The sequence below is a fragment of the Myxine glutinosa genome, chromosome 3 (assembly GCF_964187855.1).
Source record: "Myxine glutinosa chromosome 3, kmMyxGlut1.1, whole genome shotgun sequence".
NCBI classification, from domain to species: domain Eukaryota; kingdom Metazoa; phylum Chordata; class Myxini; order Myxiniformes; family Myxinidae; genus Myxine; species Myxine glutinosa.
In genome coordinates this window covers 141,679,321-141,706,469 of record NC_136263.1, presented here as the reverse complement: position 1 = coordinate 141,706,469, position 27,149 = coordinate 141,679,321, and the positions used below count along the sequence as shown (strand labels likewise).

At 45.5% G+C, this 27,149-nt stretch overlaps 1 protein-coding gene across 2 annotated transcripts in view; it reads left to right on the top strand.

Moving 5' to 3' along the window:
- The window catches only part of LOC137423154 (delta-type opioid receptor-like), a 90,453-nt gene that overhangs the window by 44,454 nt on the left and 18,850 nt on the right, over window positions 1–27,149 (top strand). The window contains exons 1-2 of one of the 2 annotated variants that reach the window (XM_068109997.2): window positions 20,831–20,931; window positions 23,982–24,334. In XM_068109997.2, the coding sequence (XP_067966098.1) occupies window positions 23,992–24,334 (343 nt within the window). In that variant the 5' untranslated portion in view covers window positions 20,831–20,931; window positions 23,982–23,991. Of the gene's footprint in view, window positions 1–20,830; window positions 20,932–23,981; window positions 24,335–27,149 lie in introns of those variants that run through there. The other variant, XM_068109993.2, reaches the window with a different exon arrangement.

Here is a 27,149-nt window from a genome sequence, read left to right as displayed (position 1 = left end):
CGCATGGCTGGCGGACTTCCTCTCTGGTCGTAGTCAACGGGTGGCCCTGAATGGGTTTCTCTCATCTCCTCTTCCTGTTCAGGCTGGAGTTCCCCAAGGTATTGTTCTGGGCCCTGTGCTTTTTCTGGTCTTCATCAATGATCTCTCTGACTCTCTTGAAAATCCTCTCTATCTCTTTGCTGACGACTCTACTCTCTGTCGCTCCATTCCTCATCCCTCAGATCGGCAGTCTGCAGCCTCCTCACTCTCTGCAGACCTGGACAAAATCACAGACTGGTCAAACAAGTGGAACATGTCTTTCAATCCTGACAAATCTCACACTCTTACAATGTCTCTCCGAAAAGACCGGCTGGACAACCCTCCCATCTACTTTCTCAACAATCCTCTCCAAGAAGTTGTGTCACTCAAGCTTTTGGGTCTCGCTATCTGCCATGATCTTTCTTGGGAAAACCACATTTCCAAGCTGGCCTCCAAAGCCAGTCGCCGACTGGGCATCCTCCGTCGTGCGAAGTCCTTCCTTGGCACACCTGATCTCCTCACCACATACAAGGCTTTCATCCGCAGCTCAATGGAATACTGTTCCCCCCTCTGGGCTGGTGCTCCTGCCTCACACCTTGCTCGGCTTCACGCTGTTGAGGCCAAAGCTTTCAGAATCATTGGAATCTCCTGCGATGTAGTCAACGCCGAGGGCCTTTCACTCACTCACCGCAGGCAGGTTGGTGGTCTTTCTGTCTTCTACCGACTCCTCTCCGGCCTTGCTCCCCCAGCTCTCTCTGTGCTCTGTCCCCCCAATATTCCTTCAGGTCACACAAGATCTGCCTGCAACCCTCTTCTGGTTAAACTGCCAAAGTCTAGGCTCTCTGCTCACCTTCACTCTTTCATTCCCCTTTTCTCCCGCCTCTGGAACAAACTCCCCCACTCCCTTCAATCCCACTCCTCCCTCCAGGTCTTTAAAACAGCTGTTCACCACCATCTCTTATCTTCCCCCATCGAAAACCTTGATCTTTTCTACCCCCGGTAATTCACCCCAGAGTCCTTGCAGTGTTCATATGTTTTAATCCTCTCCCACCTCCCCCCAAGTCCTCCCGATGTCCCTGCTCTCAAATGTTGTGTTTGTGTCCTTCCCCCTCTCTTTTGTGTCCTTCCCCCTCTCTCCCCATCTTGTCTACTGCTCCCCTTGTTTTTTGTGTTTTGTGTGTCGGTTTGTCTTTTTGTGTGATTAATGTTAGCTCTTTCACGAGCCTCGATCTTGTATACAAAAAAAAAAAAAAAAAAAAAAAAAAAAACCCAGGCTAACGGCTGGTGCGAGGTGAAATGGCGGAGGGGCCCGTAATGGAGGTGTACATGCTCTCCAGCAATGATTCACTTTCAGAACCAAAAGCAAAACCCGTCACGCCGGTTTATCTGGCACAACAATAACGACACTGTCACAGGAATCCCTTTCCCGTGGAAACCAATATTCGCTCTTGACCAACGTCCACCAGCATCCGCTCAACACATCGAAGCAGATCGGCCTTCCTTTCCCGATCTCACTTGATCCGCTCCAGCCTCTTCTTCCTCCTCTTCCGGTTTCTCCCGATCCATTTCGTTTTTCTTTTGAAACACTAATTTTTACCTTTGAAGACAGTTATCTCCATTTGAAACTCAAACTGTAACAATAATAGTATACTAGCCGAAACCCGTGGAACATCCACGGAAGGGAGGATGTGGTGTATGGATGGAGTGTACCATTATGGATGGCATAGGGGATTTGCTTGTCTGAGTAAGAGTTGGGAAGAAAGATGAGAATGAAGAGTGCGTATATGAACAACGATCGCCGACACCGGCACAAATGCATGCTCTGGATTGTCCACTCAGTGGATGGCTTGCTTTCGCCTTCGCCTGTCCAATCAGCGCACGGCTTGCTTCGCCTTCGCCCAGCAGACGCCAATACGATGGCATCGTAAGATGGCGTCGTATCGGCAGTTAATCGGATGCTTTTGGGCCCCAACGTCGGCTAATTCAGATTTTTCGAGTATGGCTGTATGTGATAAACAAAGAGCGCGGTTTCGTAGATCGTAAATCCATTAGTGCCGTGGGCATCGGGTCACTGGGTGCGGCGTAAAAGGGATAACAAAATCGAGTCCTTACGCTATTATTATATAGACTAGCCAAAACCGGTGAAACATCCACAGAAGGGAGGATGTGGTGTATGCATAGAGTGTACCATTATGGATGGCATAGGGGATTTGCTTGTCCGAGTAAGAGTTAGGAAGAAAAATGAAAATGAAGAGTGCGTATATGAACAACGATCGCCGACACCGGCACAAATGCATGCTCTGGATTGTCCACTCAGTGGACGGCTTGCTTTCGCCTTCGCCTGTCCAATCAGCGGACGGCTTGCTTCGTCTTCGCCCAGCAGACGCCAATACGATGGCGTCGTAAGATGGCGTCGTATCGGCAGTTAATCGGATGCTTTTGGGTCCCAATGTCGGCTAATTCCGATTTTCCGAGTATGGCTGTACGTGATAAACACAGAGTGCGGTTCATAGATCGTAAATCCATTAGTGCCGTGGGCAACGGCTCAATGGGTGCGGCGTAAAAGGGATAACAAAGTCGAGTCCTTACGCTATTATTATATCGACTAGCCGAAACCCGTGGAACATCCACGGAAAGGAGGATGTGGTGTATGGATAGAGTGTATCATTATGGATGGCATAGGGGAGCACTCATGGGATCTTCTTCTTCCGTTAAGCTCCAATTATTTCTCTTTAAGTTAAGTCCAATCAGTCCTCTGCTCAAAGTGCTCAGGCCATGCCTTCCCGCTCTCATACTTTTATTTCCGTTCGGTGTAGAAAGAGATTGACATGTCGTTCGTCTGTTCTCAGCTCGTTATCTTTAAGCTTCCTTACATCTCACCACCTGCTACACCTCTCTGAGTTACGAGGATTTATGCAACGCACCCCGAGTATCGCAACGTCACTCCATTTAACTTTATTAAAATGACGATAAAGACGTGAAACCCGTGGAACATCCATGGAAGGGAGGATGTGGTGTATGGATAGAGTGTACCATTATGGATGGCATAGGGGAGCGCTCATGGGATCTTCTTCTTCCGTTAAGCTCCAATTTTTTCTCTTTAAGTTATGTCCAATCAGTCCTCTCTGCTCGAAGTGCTCAGGCCATGCCTTCCCGCTCTCATACTTTTATTTCCGTTCGGTGTAGAAAGAGATTGACATATCGTTCATCTGTTTTCAGCTCGTTATCTTTAAGCTTCCTTATGTCTCGCCACCTGCTACACCTCTCTGAGTTACGAGGATTTATGCAACGCACCCCGAGTATCGCAACGTCACTCCATTTAACTTTATTAAAATGACGATAAAGACGTTTCCTTATGTATATCCTAATTTAAAATGTTCAAGGAAATAAAAAGACCATTTGGTTCAAACCACCCATGTTCACACCACTCGACTGTCCAATCAGCGGACGGCTCGCTTGCCTTCGCCCAGCAGACGCCAATACGATGGCGTCATAAGATGGCGTCGTATCGGCAGTTAATCGGATGCTTTTGGGCCCCAACGTCGGCTCATTCAGATTTTTCGAGTATGTCTGTACGTGATAAACAAAGAGCGCGGTTCGTAGATCGTAAATCCATTAGTGCCGTGGGCATCGGGTCACTGGGTGCGGCGTAAAAGGGATAACAAAGTCGAGTCCTTACGCTATTATTATATAGACTAGCCGAAACCCGTGGAACATCCACGGAAGGGAGGATGTGGTGTATGGATAGAGTGTACCATTATGGATGGCATAGGGGATTTGCTTGTCCGAGTAAGAGTTAGGAAGAAAGATGAGAATGAAGAGTGCGTATATGAACAACGATCGCCGACACCGGCACAAATGCATGCTCTGGATTGTCCACTCAGTGGACGGCTTGCTGTCGCCTTCGACTGTCCAATCAGATGAGACAGCTGGCTTAACGTCCTCTGATGCGACATCACACCTGCGAGGTATCAGGAGGCGTGAACCGAATCCAAAACAGAAGCGAAAGTAAAGACCATCGGAGATCTCCTGCGGCAGCGTTTCTAACCGATGTGGTAAAGTACAGTACGTACAGTAAAGGACATTCTCATTGATCCATTGATTAACTATAACTGACCTGCGCCGCCCTGCTGTAGCTTGACATGTTAGCAGGTACTCTGACCTTTTTCACAACTTCAAATGGCGTTTCATAAAATCCTGCTGTGACTCGACATGTGCCGCACCATAATCATTGGCTCATAAAACCCTACACTGCTACAGAGGATTATACTACCACCGGAAGCCGGCACTTGGTTGTCCACAGAGGGAGGGAAGAAACACACCATGTGGAATGAAAAACAAAACGCTTTAAAATATTCAAGAAAGAAACATTTTTTTTCATTTAATATTCCGTAAGTATTTATTGTCCGACTAACGATTGTCAAAATAAGAACCTGCTTTTGGCAATCGCACACTATACCGTCGAGGCCGCTTTTACAGAATAAGAAGGAAATAATTAAATTAATGCTTTCCTATTTACATCGTTGAGTCAATACGTCACAAAATCATTTTTTAAACCTGTAATCACTGGTTGTAGGGAATGCAGATTTGACGATCAGCTGATTTATGTGTGTGTGTGGGTGTGTATTTTAGACTTGGACAATATAAGAAGGAAAATTGCTTTGCAATACATGCCCATTTGCAAGTTTCAGATAAATATCAGTAAGCAGTAAGCACGGCCCATTATTTAATGACACCACTCGACTGTCCAATCAGCGGACGGCTCGCATCGCCTTCGCCCAGCAGACGCCAATACGATGGCGTCGTATCGGCCGTTAATCGGATGCTTTTGGGCCCCAAAGTCGACTAATTCAGATTTTTCGAGTCTGGCTGTACGTGATAAACAAAGAGCGCGGTTCGTAGATCGTAAATCCATTAGTGCCGTGGGCATCGGTTCACTGGGTGCGGCGTAAAAGGGATAACAAAGTCGAGTCCTTACGGTATTATTATATAGATTAGTCTTCACAAATAAAACGACACTATCTGTCTCTCTATGTCTCTCTTTTTCTCATCACTTCACACAAATTGTAGGCTTATTTACCAACATCTTACAATATTTCTCACGGCATCTAAATTTAATTACAATTCCTCCATTTATTTCATTCAACCAAGTTGAAAATTGACATTTTTTTTAAACGTCACCAACTCGATGACATTATGGCATTCCAACTCTGGGAGGTTTTTCCGGGATTATTTGTTTCATGTTTTTTTGTTTCATTTTGTTTCAGGGGACACCATTCATTCATGGGGTTATTTGTTGTTCTCTGGACTTCCCGTCCCATTAAACCCCATACAATTTAATTCCATCAACTACCCTTGATGGGTACAGAAACTACAAAAACTCTTTCCTGGGAAAACCATATTTCAAATCTGGCCTCCAAAGCCAGTCGCCGACTGGGCATCCTCCGTCGTGCGAAGTCCTTCCTTGGCACATCTGATCTCCTCACCACATACAAGGCTTTCATCCGCAGCTCAATGGAGTACTGCTCCCCCCCCCCCGCCCCCCTGGACCGGTGCTCCTGCCTCACACCTAGCTCATCTTCACGCTGTTGAAACCAAAGCTTTCAGAATCATTGGAATCTCCCACAATGAAGCTAACTCCAAGGGCCTCTCACTCACTCACCGCAGGCAGGTTGGTGGTCTTTCCGTCTTCTACCGACTCCTCTCCGGCCTTGCTCCCCCAGCTCTCTCTGTGCTCTGTCCCCCAAATATTCCTGCAGGACGCACAAGATCTGCCTGCAACCATCTTATATGGTTAAACTGCCAAAATCAAGACTCTCTGCTCACCTTCACTCCTTCATTCCTCTTTTCTCCCGTCTCTTAAACAAACACACTCCCACACTCTCTTCAATCCCTTTCATCCCTCCAGGTCTTTAAAACAGCTGTTCACCACCATCTCTTATCTTCCCCCATCCAAAATCCTTGATCTTTTCTACCCCTGTTAAAACACCCCAAATCCGCCGCTTTCAACCCCCAACTTCTTTCCTGAAATTCCGAGTTGTGTTCATTTGCTTTACACCGTGTACCCCTCCCTTTTCCCCCAGCCCTCTCCCTTCCACAGATCTAGCTTCGTCCCTGTTCTCTACGGTTGTTGTGCTTGTGTGCTTCCCTCTCTCCCCCTCTTGTTTCCCGCTCCCTTCATTGCATGTTTTATGTGTCTGTGCATGTTTTCATGTTCAATGTGTTCGCTCTTACACGAGCCTCGATTCTGTATTCAAAAACAAACAAAAAAACCTACTTTTATCTGGATTATATTTCCTTTTAAACTCGGTTATACATGGAAAATGACTTCTACTAAGACTGTTTTGATTAATCACCCCTATATGAGCTTACTTCCATTTACTTGGTATCAACAAAATTTGGTATCAGCAATTGTTTTACATCACCCATGTAATTTATATATATATATACACACACACACACACACACACACACATACACACACACACACACACACACACACACACACACACACACACACACACACACACACACACACACACACACACACACACACACACACACACACACACACAGTCTTTTCAAGGGCCAACCATTATTCAAAGAAAGATGTAGGGATGGTTTCATATGATAATTTATTGTGACCATCCCTACCTTGTTTACATACTTTTTGGAGTAACATCCCAACATCCCCTTGCATTTTACCTCCACCACCGGAGGTGGACAGAGGTTATGTTTTTGGGTTGTTATTGCTGTCCATCCATCCGTGAGAAGTTTTCGTTACTGCAATAACTTAAGAACGGTTGAAGGGATCCAAGTCAAACTTGGTACAAGCATGTACTGTGTAATGATGTAAAGATAAACTGATGAGACTTAGAGGTCAAGAGGTCAAGAGGTCAAAGAGCAAAGGTCATACATCCCATTCGGTAAAAAGTAGCGTTACCGCACAAACTTGTGAGCCAGTGATGGGTTTTTCACAAAACTTGGTGTAGGTATATATGATGATGCAAAGATTAACTGATTAGATTTCGACATCAAGTGGTCAAAGGTCAGAGGTCACGTCAGGTAAAAATGTGATACTTTTGTACAGCCAAAGGGATTTAAATCAAACTTGGTACAAGTATGTATTATGATGTAAAGATGAACTCATTAGATTTTTGGGTGAAGAGGTCAAAGGTCAGATGTTATGTTCAGTAATTTAAGTGATTCTTTACCATTGAGAGACAGAGTCAAAAAACAACATCGTACCGCAAAGAGTGTGCTTCCCTCTCCGTGTACGATGTACGCACAAATTCCATTTGTTTGAGCACGATGCCTCAAACAGTAACAGATGGATTCGGACTAAACGTGGTGGATGAGTTGGGTAGGTGACAAGAACAAGTGGGATACAAAATGTAAACTGTTCAGCCTGGTAGAGGTATCCACTCTACCGAATGTCGTTCTAGTTTAAAGTCTTTTTCGTACTTGTTTCTTTACTTTATTTTAGAAATGTTTTTACATGCTGGAGAATATCATTGTTATTGCATGGATTTCTTTTCTTAGGATTTGTCTTGTATTAAACACGAACAGTCCCCCCTCTTCCCCTCCACTCTTTCGGGTGGAATAGTATGAGTACAGAAGAGGAATTTGAAGTAGAGTACAATCTTTGCTGAAGCTAATTTAGTGACTAAATTGATGTAATGTAATTTCTGGTTCCAAAGTGTTTTACCAAGAGTATGTGACAAGGGCACCTTCATTAACCACTCGCAGAGTACCCTCCCCCCCAAGTCGAGTTTGTGCATTACTTGCTGGAAAAAAAAGGTCTAGTCTGTGTTTTGCAAGAAGACTGTAGATGTGTGTGTGGTGTGTGTGTTTGCAATAGATGTGTGTGTGGTGTGCAATTAAAAGGTTCTAGATGGTCTAAACTTCTAAAGGGTACATTTCAATAATAGTTGTGTCTAAGGGATATAAAGGGTCTAATCTCTGAAGCATGTAAAAAGGGGTCTAAAGCTCTAAATTGTCAAGGGGAAGCTGTCTAATCTGTCTGAAGGATTTAAGGTCTAAGGGGTATAAAGGGGCTTCAGGGGTATAAAAGTCTAAAGATTATGGGGGTCTAACGGGTATAAAACGTCGAAAGGGTTAAGGGATCTAAAGGTGTCTAAAGTGTTGAAAGGGTCTTACTGGTAAGAGGGGCCTTGAGGGTCTAAGGGGTCTTGAGGATCTTAGGGCTCTTAAGGATCTTATGGTTCTTACTGGCAGTATACTAGATGGGATTCTTATACTGTAGTCCCACTAGGTACAAGATTGGTCTAATTCGCACTTTGGTCAATCGAGCAATGAAGATTTGCTCAGCAGGCAAACTCCCCCAGGAAGTCCTGACCATTAGGACGATCCTCCTTGATGATGGATATCCCGAGCAAGTCATTAACAGATACTTGCACAACTTCCTTAGGCAGTCAAATGTCAAAACAGTTGGACCTGATAGATGTCCGGTGTATCTGCGTTTACCCTGGAAAGGAAAAGTGTATCAACGGTTCGAGAACCAAATTAAACAAACGGTTTACAATTTCTACCATGCTGTTCAACCACGAGTAATTTTCACTACTCCTAGATTGCTTCCATCAACCCAGAAGCATGTATTGCCCACCATTCAAACCAGCAATGTTGTTTACGAGTACATGTGCTGATGCGGAGCTCGGTACGTGGGCGGTACATCTCTGCGATTGACGGATCGCATGAAACAGCACGTCCCTTTGATTGTCTGACAACATTTACCAACCGGACAAAGACGACCATGACGGACATGTGGGAATGTACAAAGTATGGCTGCTGTTCCCTGTGCTTCTGCAATTTGAACTCATATTTTGAGTAATCCTCAGTGTTCAGATCAATACAATGAAAGTTTGTTCCGAACATTGAGCAAGGCAAACAGTGTTTCACAACTCTGCATAATGGAGGCAACATTTATCAGGTCTAATGACCCAATACTCTGTCGAGAAAAGGGATTTGTGCGTACATTGTGTTTGTTCTGACCATGCTAACTCCGTGGATCAACAATGGCGAATCGTCGACGGATGATCCATCCTCCTATGTTATTGGTTACTCGTTGCCTCCTGTAACAACCAATGAGCACTGAGTTTCTTACCTTGTTGTCTATAAAACGTGGTTTCTGTTACTGCTTCATGCTGTTCGCGTTTCTTTCCCTGATGGTCAGGGCCCTTAGGGATATTTTGGGGCCGTTTGGTTCAAATTCTTCCAAAAGCACCAAATTTGGCCCAGATGTTGCCCATGCCATACTCTTTCGATTTTTGACGGGCGCCAAGACGGGCGCCCCCCCCCCCCCCGGGGGCCCCATATTGGCGAAATACTAAATGGCCACCACCCGGATTAGAGGAAAATCAGTTAAATAACCAAAAGGGTTGGAATCATGTATGATACCACTTTTCAGGGGTTTTCGAGGTCGAGGAATCCAATTATGATGTTATTTTGATGATTCGAGGTCAACGTCAACCCTCAAGGTCATCTAAAAGTCATTTTTGAGTCAAACATGTCGGTTTTTGAGTTTTTTGTCAAGATTTACGCGAGGTTCACCATTTCATGTTTCTGGGTTGGGTAATCGAACTCTGACCTTATTTTTGACAATTAGAGGAAATATTTACATGTCTATTTCCTAATTTTCAGGCATATGCAGTTCATCAGTCTAATTACAAAGGTACGGATTTTGATGTTTTATGAACTGTATGCCATATCCTTGTGTTTAATTTTTGTGCGATCATGATCCGGGTTCATGTATACATGATTGTATACATGTCATAAATATGACGTCATAGGTCATGTGACCTGGCGGCCATATTGGATTTTATGAAAACCTTAAAAATGGATCCCTGTCTTCATTCTTCGATCGATTCATTTTGAACTTTGACCACTTATAGTACGCCATGCGATTGGATGCATATCCTAATTATGACGTCATAGGTCAGGTGACATGGCGGGATGGACCGGTATGGTCCCCGGATCATACCGCCCTTGGCGCCCGTCAAAAATCGAAAGAGTATGGCATGGGCAACACCTGCGCCAAATTTGATGCTTTTGGAAGAATTTGAACCAAAATATCCCTAAGGGCCCTGACTATGATGAGAGTGAACCAAAAAGCTTCGGAATGTCTATTTTATTGTTTAAAAAAAAATATATATATATATATATACATATGTGGGGGTTACCCCATTGGGACATAATCCACAGGCACTGGACCAGTGGGGCTATTGATTGTATGGGCGTGGCGTGCGCTCGGTTGTTGGAGCCACGCCCCCTTAAGAGTGAGTTGTGATATAAAAGATGCGTGAGTTCCGGTATGGGTTAGTTCTGTTGGAATAAAGGAGCTTAGATCAAGCTATAAAGCGGCTCGCCCTCTCGTTATCTGCAACTCCTACATTGGTGACCCCGTCTTGCTCCCAAACGTTTTCGGGGCTTCAAACGAACATGGCGACAAGCGCAGTTTCGATTAAACTGCCGGAGTTTTGGGAACGACAAGCGGCCGTTTGGTTCACACAAGCTGAGGCCCAATTCGCCATTCGGAACATTTCTGCGGACGACACGAAGTATTATTATGTCGTGTCTGCGCTCAGCGGCTCCACTGCGAACAGAGTGGTGAGCCTTCTTCAGGATCCTCCGAAGGATCGCAAGTACGAGACATGAAAGGCGCTGCTGCTCATAACCTTCGAGCTCACTGAGGCCGAGCGTGCCCGCGAACTACTTTCTCTACCTGGGCTGGGCGACTCCAAGCCGTCGGAGCTCATGGACCACATGTTGTCTCTCCTGGGCAGCCACCGACCATGTTTCCTCTTCAAAGAACTGTTCCTGCAACAGCTGCCAGGTCAGGTACAGACAGCCCTGGCCAACTCTTCTGTTAAGGATTTCCGCACCCTGGCCAGGGAAGCAGACAAGTATTTCTCCGCCAGACAGCAATGTAGTGTGGCCGCATGGGACCCTGGCCCCATCGAGCCTGCGCCGCTGGCGGACGCCGTCGTGGCCGCCATTACGGCCCAGCGGCGGAAAGCCCCAGGCTTGTGCTTTTACCACGCAAGGTTTGGTTCCACGGCCAAGGCATGCCGGCCACCCTTCAGCTTCAGCAAGTCGGGAAACGAGATGGCCGGCGCTTGTTAACTGCCATGAGCGTCGGCCGTTCGGGCAGTTTGTTGTTCATTTCAGACACCAACTCCGGACGTCGTTTCCTCTGCGACACAGGTGCCCAGGTGAGTGTTCTACCTGCGTCAGCATCGGACCGGGAGGCCGGCAGTCATGGCACCGCCATGGAAGCCGCCAATGGCAGTGCTATTCAGACTTTTGGCAAACCGTGGCACTGTGCTTGGGCGGGCAGCAGTTTATATAGGATTTTGTCACGGCGAGGGTGTCCACCCCCTTGCTGGGCGCTGATTTCCTCTGTGTCAACGGCCTATTGGTGTATGTTAAAAATCGGCGGCTCATTCATGCGGAGACATTCAGTTCTCTTCCATGCTCACTGAGCGGGTCTGCCTCGACGAGGCTTGCGTGCACGCTCTCGACCTCCGATGAGTTTGCCCGCCTCCTCACCGAGTTCCCGGCCCTTACACGGCCCACCTTTTCTGCCGATGCCATCAAGCACGGGGTGGAGCATCACATTCCGACCACCGGCCCGCCTGTCTACGCCCGGGTTCGACCCGGGGAAACTCGCTATCGCAAAGGCGGAGTTTGACACATTGGAGCGTCTTGGCATCGTGCGATGGTCCGACAGCCCGTGGGCCTCGCCTCTCCACATTGCGCCGAAGCCGGTGGCAGTTGGCGCCCGTGCAGGGATTATCGCCGCCTTAATGACGCCACTACCCCTGACTGCTACCCAATCCCGCACATCCAGGATTTTTCTGCCCGCTTGGCCGGTAAAGTTTTTTTTCTAAGGTGGACCTCGTTCGTGGTTACCACCAGGTCCCCGTCCGGCCGCAGGATGATCCTAAGAGCGCGGTGATTACACCGTTCGGGCTTTTCGAATTCCTCCGTATGCCTTTCGGGCTCAAAAACGCTGCCCAGGCTTTCCAGCGCCTGATGGACAGCATGTTGCGGGATTTGCCGTTTCTGTTCGTCTACCTGGACGATATCCTCATCGCCAGCGCTTGCAGGACGGAGCACATGCTTCACCTCCGAGCGCTCTTTGAACGCCTCAGTCAGCACGGCCATATCATTAACCCAGCCAAGTGCTTGTTCGGGGTGGCTTCAATTGACTTTCTCGGTCACCGCATCACGAGGGAGGGGGCCGTCCCACTGCCGTCTAAAGTGGAGGCTGTGAAGGGTTTTCCACGCCCCCTCACCATCAAGGCCCTGCAGGAGTTTTTGGGCATGGTGAATTTTTACCATCGTTTCATGCCCCATGCGGCCCAGCTCATGCGGCCCCTTTATGAGGCCCTCAAGGGCAAGCCTACCAAACGCACCATTGACTGGACCGAGAAGATGGCTAAGGCTTTCATGGATGCTAAACTGGCCCTTGCCAGCGCAACGATGCTGGCGCATCCATCACCCGATGCACCGATTGCTCTTACCACGGATGCTTCGGACGACGCAGTTGGCGCCATGCACGAGCAGTGGGTCGTGGTCAATGGGGCGTGGCAGCCACTTGCTTTCTTTTAGCCGGCAGCTCCGCCCTAACGAACGAAAGTAAAGTACCTTCAATCGTGAGCTCCTAGGCCTCTACCTCGCTGTCTGACACTTCCGTTACCTGTTGGAAGCCCGCCTGTTCACGGCGTTTGTGGACCACAAACCCCTGGTTTTTGCCATGGCCAAGGTCTCGGAGCCGTGGTCCGCCCATCAACAACGCCAGCTCTCCTTCATTTCCGAGTTCACGACGCACATCCAACATGTTGCTGGGGAGGATAATACGGTTGCCGATTGTCTCTCCCGATCCATAGTCGGTGCGGTTCACCTTGGCATCAACTACGCCCGCATGGCGGCCGATCAGATCTCCGACCCGGATGTCCAGGCCTGCAGGGCGGTGGTCACGGGGCTTCGACTGTCTGACGTGCCGTTCAAGGACACGGGCACCACGCTACTGTGCGACGTTTCCTTGGGTCAGCCTCGCCCCGTCGTACCCACCAGCTGGAGACGGCTGGTGTTCGATGCCGTCCACGGTCTTTCTCACCCAGGCAGGAAGGCGTCGCAAAAGTTGGTGGTGGCGAAGTTGGTTTGGCACGGGCTCAGGAAGGATGTGCGCGACTGGGCCAACACCTGCGTCGAGTGTCAACGCTCGAAGGTGCATCGCCACGAGCGACGGTTTGACAAGGTTAACGTGGCCCTGGTGCCTTGCGGAGGGCCTTCCCACGTTCTGGAGACCGGGGACAAGCCCTTCATGGTCAAGATCGGTGGCAAACCGGACCACCTTTTGGTGGACCGCCTCAAGCCGGCTCACCTGGACCTAGACCAGCCCCCTCAGTTAGCTCAACCCCCGAAAACGGACATTGCCCGTGCGATTGAATTCTGGGGGGGCGCATGTGGGGGTTACCCCATTGGGACATAATCCACAGGCACGGGACCAGTGGGGCTATTGATTGTATGGGCGTGGCGTGCGCTCGGTTGTTGGAGCCACGCCCCCTTAAGAGTGAGTTGTGATATAAAAGATGTGTGAGTTCCGGTATGGGTTAGTTCTGTTGGAATAAAGGAGCTTTGATCAAGCTACAAAGCGGCTCGCCCTCTCGTTATCCTCAACTCCTACACACATACATACATACATACACACATACATACATACATACATATATATATATATATATATATATATATATATATATATATATATATATCTGTATATATATATATATATATATATATATGTATATATATATATATATATATATATATATATATATATATATATATATATATATATATATATATATATACATATATATACATATATATATATATATATATATATATATATATATATATATATATATATATATATATATATATATATATATATATATATCTGTGCAGCGTCTGTCCTGTCCTGTGTTGTCCTGTGTGTGTTGTCTTGTGTTGTCACTGAACTACTTTCTCAAACTTTTGTGAAATCGTACCAAACTTCTGGTATGCACATATCTCTCCCGTCGGTATGTCCTAAGGGTATTTTTTTTGAAAAATTTTCCAATTTATTTATTTATTTTTTGGGGGAATTTTTTGGGGAATTTTTTTTTTTCAACTTCAGTTTTCAACTTCAATTGTTTGTAAAATGTGATATCACGTATATTACAAATACATTTGTTCGAAATAATTGTTTGAATTATCATTGGTTTAAACCATGACAAAACGGCAACTCAGGTACAGTCATTTATCTATATATCTACACATTTGGGCATTGTCTGTGTTGTCACTTAACGACTCCCTCAAACTTTTGTTTCCTTGGTTGTGAAGTGTTTTTAATAACGTCGTGGTGGTTTTGCATCACGTGGTGGTGAGGTATTTTGAATTAAGTGGTAGTGAGGTGTTTTTATTTTCGTGGTGGTGAGGTGTTTTTATTACATGTTTTATGGCTGTGAGGTGTTTTCAATTTCATGGTGGTTTGTTTTTAATTTCGTGGTGGTGAGGTGTTTTTAAATGACGTGGTGGTAAGGTGTTTTTATTATGTGTTTTAATGCTGTGAGGTGTTTTTAATTTTGTGGTGGTGAGGTGTTTTTAATTTTGTGGTGGTGAGGTGTTTTTATTACGTGTTTTATGGCTGTGAGGTGTTTTTATTACGTGTTTTATGGCTGTGATGTGTTTTTATTACGTGTTTTATGGCTGTGAGGTGTTTTTACCTTCGCAAAAGCGGAAGGTTATGTTTTGATCGCTGTGTATTTATTTGTATGTCTGTGTGTGTGTGTGTATGTTATTCGCATAACTCAAAAAGTATTCAACCGAATTGCATGAAATTTGGTGGGATGATTGGTTATTATACGGGACACATTTGATTAGATTTTGGGAGCAATCGGGTCAAAGGTCAGGGGGGTCACGACCTTGCAAAATGTGCGTTTTTTGTCATAACTCGGTCAATTCTTATCCGATTTGCATGAAATCAGCACCAAACTGTTCACTGTTCTGTTCCCTACACTCCCATGCCAAGTACAGAACAGTAGCTGCGGCGAAGGTATGCGCTCTACCGAGTGCCCGTTCTAGTTATTACATGTTTTATGGCTGTGAGGTGTTTTTATTACATGTTTTATGGCTGTGAGGTGTTTTTATTGCATGTTTTATGGCCGTGAGGTGTTTTTATTGCATGTTTTATGGCTGTGAAGTGTTTTTATTACATGTTTTATGGCTGTGAGGTGTTTTTATTACGTGTTTTATGGCTGTAAGGTGTTTTTATTACATGTTTTATGGCTGTAAGGTGTTTTTATTACATGTCTTATGGCTGTGAGGTGTTTTTATTACATGTTTTATGGCTGTGAGGTGTTTTTATTACATGTTTTATGGCTGTGAGGTGTTTTTATTACGTGTTTTATGGCTGTGAGGTGTTTTTATTACGTGTTTGATGGCTGTGAGATGTTTTTCATTTCGTGGTGGTGAGATGTTTTTATTGTGTGTTTTATGGCTGAGGTGTTTTTATTACGTGTTTTATGGCTGTGAGGTGTTTTTAATTTCGTGGTGGTGAGGTGTTTTTATTACGTGTTTTATGTCCGTGAAGCGTTTTTATTACGTGTTTTATGGCTGTGAGGTGTTTTTAATTTCGTGGTGGTGAGGTGTTTTTATTACGTGTTTTATGGCTGTGAGGTGTTTTTATTATGTGTTTTATGGCTGTGAGGTGTTTTTATTATGTGTTTTATGGCTGTGAGGTGTTTTTAATTTCGTGGTGGTGAGGTGTTTTTATTACGTGTTTTATGGCTGTGAGGTGTTTTTATTATGTGTTTTATGGCTGTGAGGTGTTTTTATTATGTGTTTTATGGCTGTGAGGTGTTTTTATTATGTGTTTTATGGCTGTGAGGTGTTTTTAATTTCGTGGTGGTGAGGTGTTTTTATTACGTGTTTTATGGCTGTGAGGTGTTTTTAATTTCGTGGTGGTGAGGTGTTTTTATTACGTGTTTTATGGCTGTGAGGTGTTTTTATTACGTGTTTTATGGCTCTGAGGTGTTTTTAATTTCGTGGTGGTGAGGTGTTTTTATTACGTGTTTTATGGCTGTGAGGTGTTTTTATTACGTGTTTTATGACTCTGAGGTGTTTTTAATTTCGTGGTGGTGAGGTGTTTTTATTACGTGTTTTATGGCTGTGAGGTGTTTTTATTACGTGTTTTATGGCTGTGAGGTGTTTTTATTACGTGTTTTATGGCTCTGAGGTGTTTTTAATTTCGTGGTGGTGAGGTGTTTTTATTACGTGTTTTATGGCTGTGAGGTGTTTTTATTACGTGTTTTATGGCTGTGAGGTGTTTTTAATTTCGTGGTGGTGAGGTGTTTTTATTACGTGTTTTATGGCTGTTAGGTGTTTTTATTACGTGTTTTATGGCTGTGAGGTGTTTTTAATTTCGTGGTGGTGAGGTGTTTTTATTACGTGTTTTATGGCTGTGAGGTGTTTTTATTACGTGTTTTATGGCTCTGAGGTGTTTTTAATTTCGTGGTGGTGAGGTGTTTTTATTACGTGTTTTATGGCTGTGAGGTGTTTTTATTACGTGTTTTATGGCTCTGAGGTGTTTTTGATTTTGTGGTGGTGAGGTATTTTTATTACGTGTTTTATGGCTGTGAGGTATTTTTATTACGTGTTTAATGGCTGTGAGGTGTTTTTATTACGTGTTTTATGGCTGTGAGGTGTTTTTATTACGTGTTTGGCTGAGGTGTTTTCAATTTTGTGGTGGTGAGGTGTTTTTAATTTCGTGGTGGTGAGGTGTTTTTAAATTTCGTGGTGGTGAGGTGTTTTTATTACGTGTTTTATGGCTGTGAGGTGTTTTAAATTACCTGGTGGTGAGGTGTTTTGAATTACCTGGTGGTGAGGTGTTTTGAATTACTTGGTGGTGAGGTATTTTGAATTACTTGGTGGTGAGGTGTTTTAAATTACCTGGTGGTGAGGTGTTTTGAATTACCTGGTGGTGAGGTATTTTGAATTACTTGGTGGTGAGGTGTTTTAAATTACTTGGTGGTGAGGTGTTTTGAATTACTTGGTGGTGAGGTGTAATCGTCCCAAACTTCCAGTCTGCACCTACCCCTCCCCCATGTATGTGCCAAGAGGTTCTTTCTTGAAAATAAAAAACATTCAACCTAAATCTTCAACCTAAATTGCCTATAAAAATGTAATATCACAAACACAACAAATACATTTGTGCAAAGTAATTCTACTACAAAGTAATTAATTCTGTCTTCTACCGACTCCTCTCCGGCCTTGCTCCCCCAGCTCTCTCTCTCTCTCTGTGCTCTGTCCCCCAAATATTCCTTCAGGGCGCACAAGATCTGCCAGCAACCCTCTGATGGTTAAACTGCCGAAATCTCGGCTCTCTGCTCACCTTCACTCTTTCATTCCTCTTTTCTCCCGCCTCTGGAACAAACTCCCCCACTCCCTTCAATCCCACTCCACCCTCCAGGTCTTTAAAACAGCTGTTCACCACCATCTGTTATCTTCCCCCATCCAAAACCTTGATCTTTTCTACCCCTGCTAATTCACCCCAGATCCACCTTGTTTGAAATGCCAACTTCTTTCGTGGAAGTCCTACCAGTGTCCATATGTTTCATACCTCTCCCACCCCCCTCCTTCCCATGCCCCCCCCCCCAAAGCCCTCTCCCTCCCACAGATCTCTCGATGTCTCGATGTCGCTCGGTCCCTGCTCTCAAATGTTGTGTTTGTGTCCTTTCCCCATCTTGTCTACCGCTCCCGATGTTATATGTTTTATGTGTCGGTTTGTCTTTCTGTGTGATTAATGTTAGCTCTTTCACGAGCCTCGATCTTGTATACAAAAAAAAAGAAAAAAAAAAGAAGTAATTGTTTGTATTATGATTGGTGTAAATCATGACAACACAGCAAATTCCAACTTATTTCCTGGAAATCCTGGCAGTGTCCATATGTTTATACCTCTCCCACCCCCCCCCCCCCCCCCTTCACATGCCTCCCCCCCGTCACATGCCTCCCCCCCAAAGCCCTCTCCCTCCCACAGATCTCTCGATGTCTCCATGTCTCTCGGTCCCTGCTCTCAAATGTTGTGTTTGTGTCCTTCCCCCTCTCTCCCCATCTTGTCTACCGCTCCCGATGTTATTTGTTTTATGTGTCTGTTTGTCTTTCTGTGTGATTAATGTTCGCTCTTTCACGAGCCTCGATCTTGTATACAAAAAAAAAAAAAAAAAAAAACCCAGGTACAGTCATTAGCCTCAGCTAAAATAAGCCCGTTCCATAGTAACGACGCTTGGTGAGGCGAGCGCAGCTAATATATATATATATACCAGTAATAATGCGACTTAACTCCATACCGTGAGTGGAGAACCGCCAATAAGGTGTCCCCATACAGCCCTTACTGCACCTTGTCGGAGCGATAAGCACCGCCGGCCACGCACACGGTACATTACCTCTGGTTTCCACCCACTACATGGAGTCAACTTGGAAGCGATTGCGAGTAACGAAATTAGTATATCTAATTCAGTGCTCCAACCTAATGAGCGAACGTTATGACGTCACCGCCACATCAGTCCGCCTTGACTGCAAAGCTCCGGAAGAGCCATCCCGTCGTAGGTCATTGTAAAGATGTTAATTCAGACATCGTCACAAGTGCATGAAAACTCACAGTTACCGACCTGGGTGGATGCACATCCAAGTTGACCATGTAGTGGGTGGAAACCAGAGGTAATGTACCGTGTGTGGCAGGCGATGCTTATCGCTCCCAATAAGATGCGGCAAGGGCTATATGGGACACCTAACTGTCGGTTCTGCATTCACAGTACGGAGTCGCCTAATTACAGGTACTAGGGCATGCCCGTACTATATCTATATCTAAAATTATATCCCCCCCCTCTATTTACATGAAATGGTTTGGTCCAAAGCGAACGGCTTGCGAGTGGTGACAATCCCCCCCCCCTCTATTTACATGCAATGGTTTGGTCCAAAGCGAACGGCTTCCGGAGTTTGGTAAAGAAATCGCCATCGCGTGCACAAACGCGCAGGAAAGCGAATGAATCGCAAATTCGTTTTTATTAGTTGTAAAACATAGTTTAACGCCAACATAGTTTGCAAACGTGAAATAAATGAATACGCTCTCAAATGTGCCATCCGAGGCAGAGTGTGCCCGCCACGTTCGGCACACGCGATAGTTCGCTGCTCTCTGATTGGTTGAATCGTTTTTTGGACATAGCTCGGTAAGTAATTGTCCGATTAATATGAAACCTTGAAAAGGCACATCCTCGGGTCCCCAGCAATATACCTGGCAAGTTAAAAGTATATCGGACCCGTGGTTGTCGAGAAACAGCGGTCACAGACAAACGTACAGACAGAGATTACTGGAATTATAGATAGACTAGGGCATGCCCGTACTATATATATGCCCGTACTATATATCTATCTAAAATTATATCCCCCCCCCCCTCTATTTACATGAAATGGTTTGGTCCATTCGCAACGCCAAAGCGAACGGCGAACGGCTTGCGAGTACAGTGACAATCCCCCCCCTCTATTTACATGAAATGGTTTAGTCCATTCGCAACGACCACAGAACCCCCCCCCCCCCCTCTATTTAAATGGAATGGTTTGGTCCATTCGCAACGCCGGCACACGCGATCGTTCGCTGCTCTCTGATTGGTTGAATCGTTTTTTGGACATAGCTCGGTAAGTAATTGTCCGATTAATATGAAACCTTGAAAAGGCACATCCTCGGGTCCCCAGCAATATACCTGGCAAGTTAAAAGTATATCGGACCCGTGGTTGTCGAGAAACAGCGGTCACAGACAAACAAACGTACAGACGTACAGACGTACAGACAGAGATTACTGGAATTATAGATAGATATAACCGAAAGGTGGGTGTGGGAAGCTCGCTGCGATGATGCCCCAATAATGGCGAAACCAGGTCGGTAACTGAGTTTTCATGCACTTGTGACGATGTCTGAATTAACATCTTTATAATGATTAATGACGTACTACGGGATGGCTCTTCCGGAGCTTCGCAATCAAGGCGGACGTACGTGGCGGTGACGTCATGGCGTTGGCTCATTAGGTTCGAGCACTAAATTATATATACTAAATACATATATATATATATATATATATATATATATATATATATATATATATATATATATATATATGTTTTATTACTGATTTACAAATGTTATAGTACAAACTTTATGGACATGCTCACATTGCAATGGGACTGGACATACTTTATAGATGATCTGACGTTCTAAATAGCACGTACTCTATAGAAACATGTGTGTTGTTGTCGATTGGCCTCTTGCCTGCCATGCACGAACAGGGAAGCAGCACAGAGACAGCCGATGGACATTCTGGGACCGACCCAGAATACATAGGATATGAAGTCTACTGATTTCCTGATGATAGTCCACCGTTAACCACACCCATATAGGTCTTATTGACCCTTGGGAAAATGTCTCTGGCAGGCAGATTGACATCTATATAGTCCTGCCCACACATTTGATCCCTTCCTATTCCTTTGTGATGGAATGCAGTTTTATGTAGTTTTCATGGAATCCTTTCCAGCTATTAAAATGTTGATCAGTTTGCACCCTCTCACGATAAAATGTAGTCGATTCATGTTTAAACCAAGTTGGTTGCTTAAACAAATTTTGAGTTTGTCTGTCAGTAAATAAGACGAAGAAGAAGAAGAAGAAGCAGAAGAAGAAGTAGTAGGAGAAGAGGATTGAAAAACGGGCACTTTTGGGTCTCTCATTTTTCAAATTCAGCGATGATATCCCAAACTTTAATGAATGTCATTGGATGGGAAATTTTCTGCAGATGACTGGTAGGTAATTTTATAGGTTTATAATTTTGATGTTGGTATCTTTTTTTGTGGATCTATGTTGTATTGATTCAATGGAGAGTCCGGCCCATCCCTACATAAGAAGTCAACTGACTTCTTGATAAATGAAAGAATCGTACTATATATAATTTGGTTTGTGGGTCGATGAGACACTTGCAAAATCGAAGATGTCCAAATATATTGGTTTGTCGGATTTGTTATTCTCTCGGTCTGCATGTCAATTGCCTCCAGGTTGCACGCGGTCCTACAACAATCTTCATGAAACTTAACCACCTGGTAGGAGCAGTCAAAATCCAGAAACTTATTATTCTTGAGGTCAAAAGGTCAAGGGAACCTAAAATCGTCAATTTTCATTCTATTTACTTTAAATTTAAAAATAATTTGCATATTGGATCACTGAATTGGGCCACCAATCAAATGCTGGAAGCCTTTTTTTTTTTAGCTCCAAAAGTCAAAGGTCAAGGTTACATAAAACTGTCAATTCTCATCCGATTGACTTGAAATTATGGTTTACATTTTGGGTTTACATTTTGGGTTTTGGGTTTACATTTTGGCAACATGGTTTACATTTTGGGTTTACATTTTGGGTTTTGGGTTTACATTTTGGCAACATGGTTTACATTTTGGGTTTACATTTTGGGTTTTGGGTTTACATTTTGGCAACATGGTTTACATTTTGGGTTTTGGGTTTACATTTTGGCAACATGGTTTACATTTTGGGTTTTGGGTTTACATTTTGGCAACATGGTTTACATTTTGGGTTTTGGGTTTACATTTTGGCAACATGGTTTACATTTTGGGTTTACATTTTGGGTTTTGGGTTTACATTTTGGCAACATGGTTTACATTTTGGGTCACTGAATTGGTTCACCAATTGGTTCACCAATTCAGTTTTTTTGTTTTTCAGGTGAAAATGTCAAAGGTCAAGGCCATCCAAAACATGTAAAACACCTACTTGGCTGCATAGAAATTTATCAGCCAAATTTACTTTTGCATAACAATCAATCATGTTAACACTTGATAGGTCAAATTGTCAAAATTGCTGTTGCATGGCAACTATTTTTATATGGTTTATAGACATCTTTCTTGTTTCTTTGTTTGATTGTCTGTTTGTTTGTATGTTTGACTTGTATGCACTACTAAAACACTGGACGGAACAAGTTGAAATTTGGTGGTTGTACTTTGGGGGTACCCAGGTGGAAGTGTCGGGGGGGGGGGGGGTGGTGTTTTAGTAGTTATAAATTGTAGTCTCGTGGGTTCAAGAGGGGAGATGATGCAAAATCTCCAAGTAAATGTGTATTGTATAGTTGCGCTCCCGGTTATGGTGTGAGAAGGTGCTACAATTCAGCTGTAGAGGGGGTGTTTCTAGTATAAATAAATACCTTCATTGTTGTGAGAAATTAGGGTTAGTTGAAGGTCAAGGTCATATAATGGCAGTCGAAAAATAGTGTAGCCATCATTGTATCGTGCTCACTGGGGAGCATATATACCCTTGGTGATCGCTTTGTGATTGCAGATATCTCCTTGTTTTCTGGTGTTCTTGAACGCAGGTTCAGCACTGCCCAAGCAAGTGTTTTGGCGAGGATTAATCATACTGGCTGGTTTGCCATTGCCAGCAGTAGTTGGGGCAGGAATTTGGAATTTGGCCATGGTGCTCACCATAGTACTCCTAGTTTATTCACCTCATCTCTGGCATAATACATACAATTTACAATTTACATCATTAGCCACACCCTCAGGCAGCCTGATGTTTGGATTTTCATTTCTTGACAACCTCAGGTCAAACTTTTATAATGCACAAGTGTGTTTCATAAGGAGTAAGTAAGTATATGTTTGGAAATTAAACCTGCTGGATCCTTCACCTTAATTACGTTGTTTTTACATGATTATCAGTCGACTGTATTTGGCTGTGCTCCTATCCCAAAGGCCTAATATTATGAAATATAATGAGATCTTTAATATCCACATGGTAGGCAAGACAACTGGTTTATGCCCCTGTTTGTTGAACCCTGCACCTATTAATCCAGATTACAGTGGGATCTGGATTAGTAGGTGCAGGAGCAGATAGCTTGGGATCAAACCCAAGAGCAGATAGCTCAGAAACTGGGATGCGACTGCTGAGATATCCCACCACCTTGATATACTTTTAGAAGAAAATCATCCTTTGCAAATCTTTGCCATTTTAACAATAACACTGCTCCCCATCTTCCCACTCACCTCATTTTAAAGCAATATTGTTCTAACCATAAATGCATTTAGCATAATATTGTTCCTTCTGCCTTCATTTCTCATCTTTTGTCTTCAAGTGATCCACCAATCCCACTCCATTATTACTTGCAAAATCGAAGATTTCTCAAGTATATTGGTTGGTCTTGTGCGTTATTCTGTCTCTCGGTTTGTCTGTCAATCTCCTACAGGTCACAATTTTAAACTGATCTTCACTAAACTTCACCAGATGGGAGAGTTGATCATAAGGAAGAAGCCTATTGATTTTGAGGTCAAAGGTCAAAGGTCATACTCATAAAATTGCCATTTTCCATCCGATTGACTTGCAAAATTATATATCAATTGCACAATGCCTCACTGAATTGGGAAACCAACTATGTTTAAGGTCAAAAGGTCAAAACTCAACTCAAGGTCAAACTTCTAAAATAATCAATTTTCATCTGAAAAATCATCAATTTTCATCCTATTAACTTGAAAACTAACCAGCAATTGCATAGTGCCTCACTGAATTGGGAAACCAACTCTTTTAAAGTCAAAAGGTCAATGGTTAATTCAAGGTCAAACTTCTAATATCAATTTTCATCTGAAAAATCATCAATTTTAATCCGATTGACCCAAGCTTTGATTAAGATTGCCAATTTTAATCTTAATGAAATGGACAATTTGATGGATCCATGGCAATTCTTTTTTTTGGGGGGGGGGGGTTGGATTTTGCAAGTATCATGCATGCTCTGCATGACGTCCTCTTGTTTTTTTTTCTTTTTCCTAAAATCCCCACCCCCTCCAATCCAAATGAATACCCACAGATACACAAAGATGAAAACGGCGACAAACATTTACATCTTCAACTTGGCATTGGCAGATGCCCTGGTGACCAGCCCTCTGCCTTTTCAGAGTGCACAAATACTCCTGAAATCATGGCCATTTGGACGCATGTTGTGCAAGATAATCATCTCCATAGATTACTACAATATGTTCACCAGCATCTACACGGTCACAGCCATGAGTGTGGACCGGTATATCGCAGTCTGCCACCCTATACGTGCCATGCACTACCGCACAGCAGCGAAAGCTAAACTCATCAACGTTGCCATCTGGACTGCATCCTCGGCCATTGGTATACCTATGATGATCCTTGCAGATACAAAGGAAGAAAAAGGTGAGGACAAATCTATGAACCAATGCATATATGTCTCATTTTCAGAAAGCAGTATTCATTTGATAAATTATTTATTTATCAACAAAACGTTTTCTTTGTCATAGTTTTTCTATAAAGACTTTCTCAAATGAATCCCAACTTACAAAATACTTTGTTCTGTTAGGAGAAAACAATACAGTACTTTGTTTGTCTGAAGCTTTAGCAGTTGCAGGTGACGTTCCAGTGGTAATATGGAATAAGATTGTAAAGCCAAAGTTCCAAAGCATACTTTGTACAGAGGAAAGGAAGTTAAAGACTGTTTTTGTACATTGTGTGCATGCATGGGAGTAGAGGTAGGGTAAAAAGTCACCATATTTCCATAGGTTACAAGAACGGCATTCGATAGAGCGCACATCTCCTCCAGGATGAATAGTTTACATTTTGTATCCCACTTTGGATCTGGATCCGGACCTCCAAAATCTCATCGGCTTGTTCTCATCACCTACCCAACTCATCCACCATTTTTCGTCTGAATTCGTCCACAACGTCTTGAGATATTGCGCTCTTTGTATATCGTTTTTGTTTTGCCCTCTCTCTCAATTGTGAATAATTTCTTTAAAATTAGAAAACTCTAGTATCTGGATTTGTATCTTCCCCAAAAACGAATCCATTCGTCCTTGTCATACACCCAAACAGTCCACCAACTTTTGGCCGAATCAATCCATAACTTTTTGAGATATAGTGTTTTATACATTTATATATATACACAGTCACGTGAAAAAGTAAGTACACCCCATGTAAAGTTTTGACTTTTTCAACATATTTCAACATACAGCTATTTGATCTTCATTTCAACAATATTGATAGATAAAGGTGATATTGAAGGAGCTGGGGCTCCCACGTCGATCGGAAGAATGGACGCGACAAAAAGCTGGAATTCATCCGAGTTGCTTTATTCAAACCAAACACTCAGGCACTCTGAAAAGCCCGTTTATCGGGCAGCAATATATATACATATTATCCCGGAGCGTTTGCCCAGGAAAGGCGAGAGGGGGCGTGGCCCAGCGTCCTGGCTGCGGCCTGGCAAGTTGAGGGCGGGCCTGCCCGGGCGTCCTGGACGAGCCCGGCATGGTGATCGCTCCGCGTCCTTGATAGGTGCAAGGCGATTGTGAAAACCCAGCGGTAGCCGCTACACACGTCCCCCCAGAATCGACTTGCACTGGCAGGGTCAATTTGAGGGGGGTCCTGATGACCCGGCCGAAGCGACCCCTGGCGGGTCGTGGGAGGGGGTCCGGTGTGGTGGTGGGCGGTCGAGTGGGGGGCACCGTGGACGGGGGGTGGCCTCGCCGCGGCGGAAGGGCCACCCGTGGTGGGTGGTCGACGTCCATGTGCGCCGGCTTGAGGCGGTCCACCGCAATCCGGTCCGACCTGCCGCCGATGTCGATGACGAACGACTTGTCGTCCCGTCGCAGCACCCGGAAGGGCCCGTCGTACGGCGGCCGGAGTGGCCCCGATGTGCGTCGTGATGCACAAAAACATACTCCGCTGTGCGAAGTGCTGGGGGGACGTAGGACTGGGGGTCACCGTGGTGGGATGTTGGCACGGGGGCAAACCGTCGGGCGGCCTCCTGGAGGTCCGAGCGCTGGTGAGCTGCGGACCAGGGACTGGTAGCGTCGGGCACGAATTCGCCCAGGACGCGTAGCGCCTGGCCATAGACAAGCTCGGCGGTGGATGCCTGGAGGTCCTCCTTGGGGGCCGTGCGGAGACCCAAAAGGACCCACGGTAGCCGGTCGGCCCAACCGCCGTCTTGAAGGCCGGCCATGAGCGCGGCCTTCATGGAGCGGTGGAATCGCTCGCACAACCCGTTTGCTTGGGAGTGGTAGGCCGTAGTACGGTGGAGCTTGACCCCCAGGTTGCGGGCGACCGCGCCCCACAGCTCGGAGGTGAACTGTGGTCCGCGGTCTGACGAGATGTCCGCCGGTGCGCTGAAGCGGGCGACCCAGGTGGCGATGAAAGCCTGCGCCACGTCAGCGGTGGTGGTGGAGACGAGGGGAACGGCCTCCGGCCACCTGGTGGTCCTGTCCACCATGGTGAGCAGGTGTGTGAACCCCCGTGACGGGGGGAGGGGGCCCACCAGATCCACGTTGACGTGGTCGAAACGTCGTTCGGGCACGGTGAAAGGTGCCAGCGGGGCCTGGGTGTGTCGGTGGACCTTGGCCCGTTGGCAGGCCGTGCAGGTGCTGGTCCAATCGCGGACGTCCCGACGAAGGCCGTGCCAGACGAATCGCACCGACACCAGCTTCTGGGAAGCTTTCCGGCCCGGGTGGGAAAGGCCGTGGAGGGAGGCGAAGATGCGGCGTTGCCAGGTGACAGGCACGATGGGGCGAGGCTGGCCTTGGGAGACGTCGCAGAGCAGGACAGTGTCCGCGAAGGGGATGTCGGCCAGGCGGAGGCCCGTGTCCGCCGCCCGGAGGGCTTGCACCGTGGTGTCGGTGGTTTGGTCCGCCGCCATAAGCGCAAAGTCCACGCCCAGGTGGACCGCGTTCGCGCTGGCCCGGGAAAGACAGTCGGCCACGGCGTTGTTTTTGCCGGCGACGTGCCGGATGTCCGTGGTAAACTCCGACACGGCGGAGAGGTGGCGCTGTTGGCGGGCCGACCACGGCTCCGCGACCTTGGCCATGGCGTAAACCAACGGCTTGTGGTCGACGAACGCCGTGAAAGGTCGGCCCTCCAGGAGGTGGCGGAAATGGCGGACGGCCAGGTGTAGACCGAGGAGCTCCCGGTCAAACGTGCTGTATTTGAGCTCGTTCGGCCGGAGCTGCCGGCTGAAAAAAGC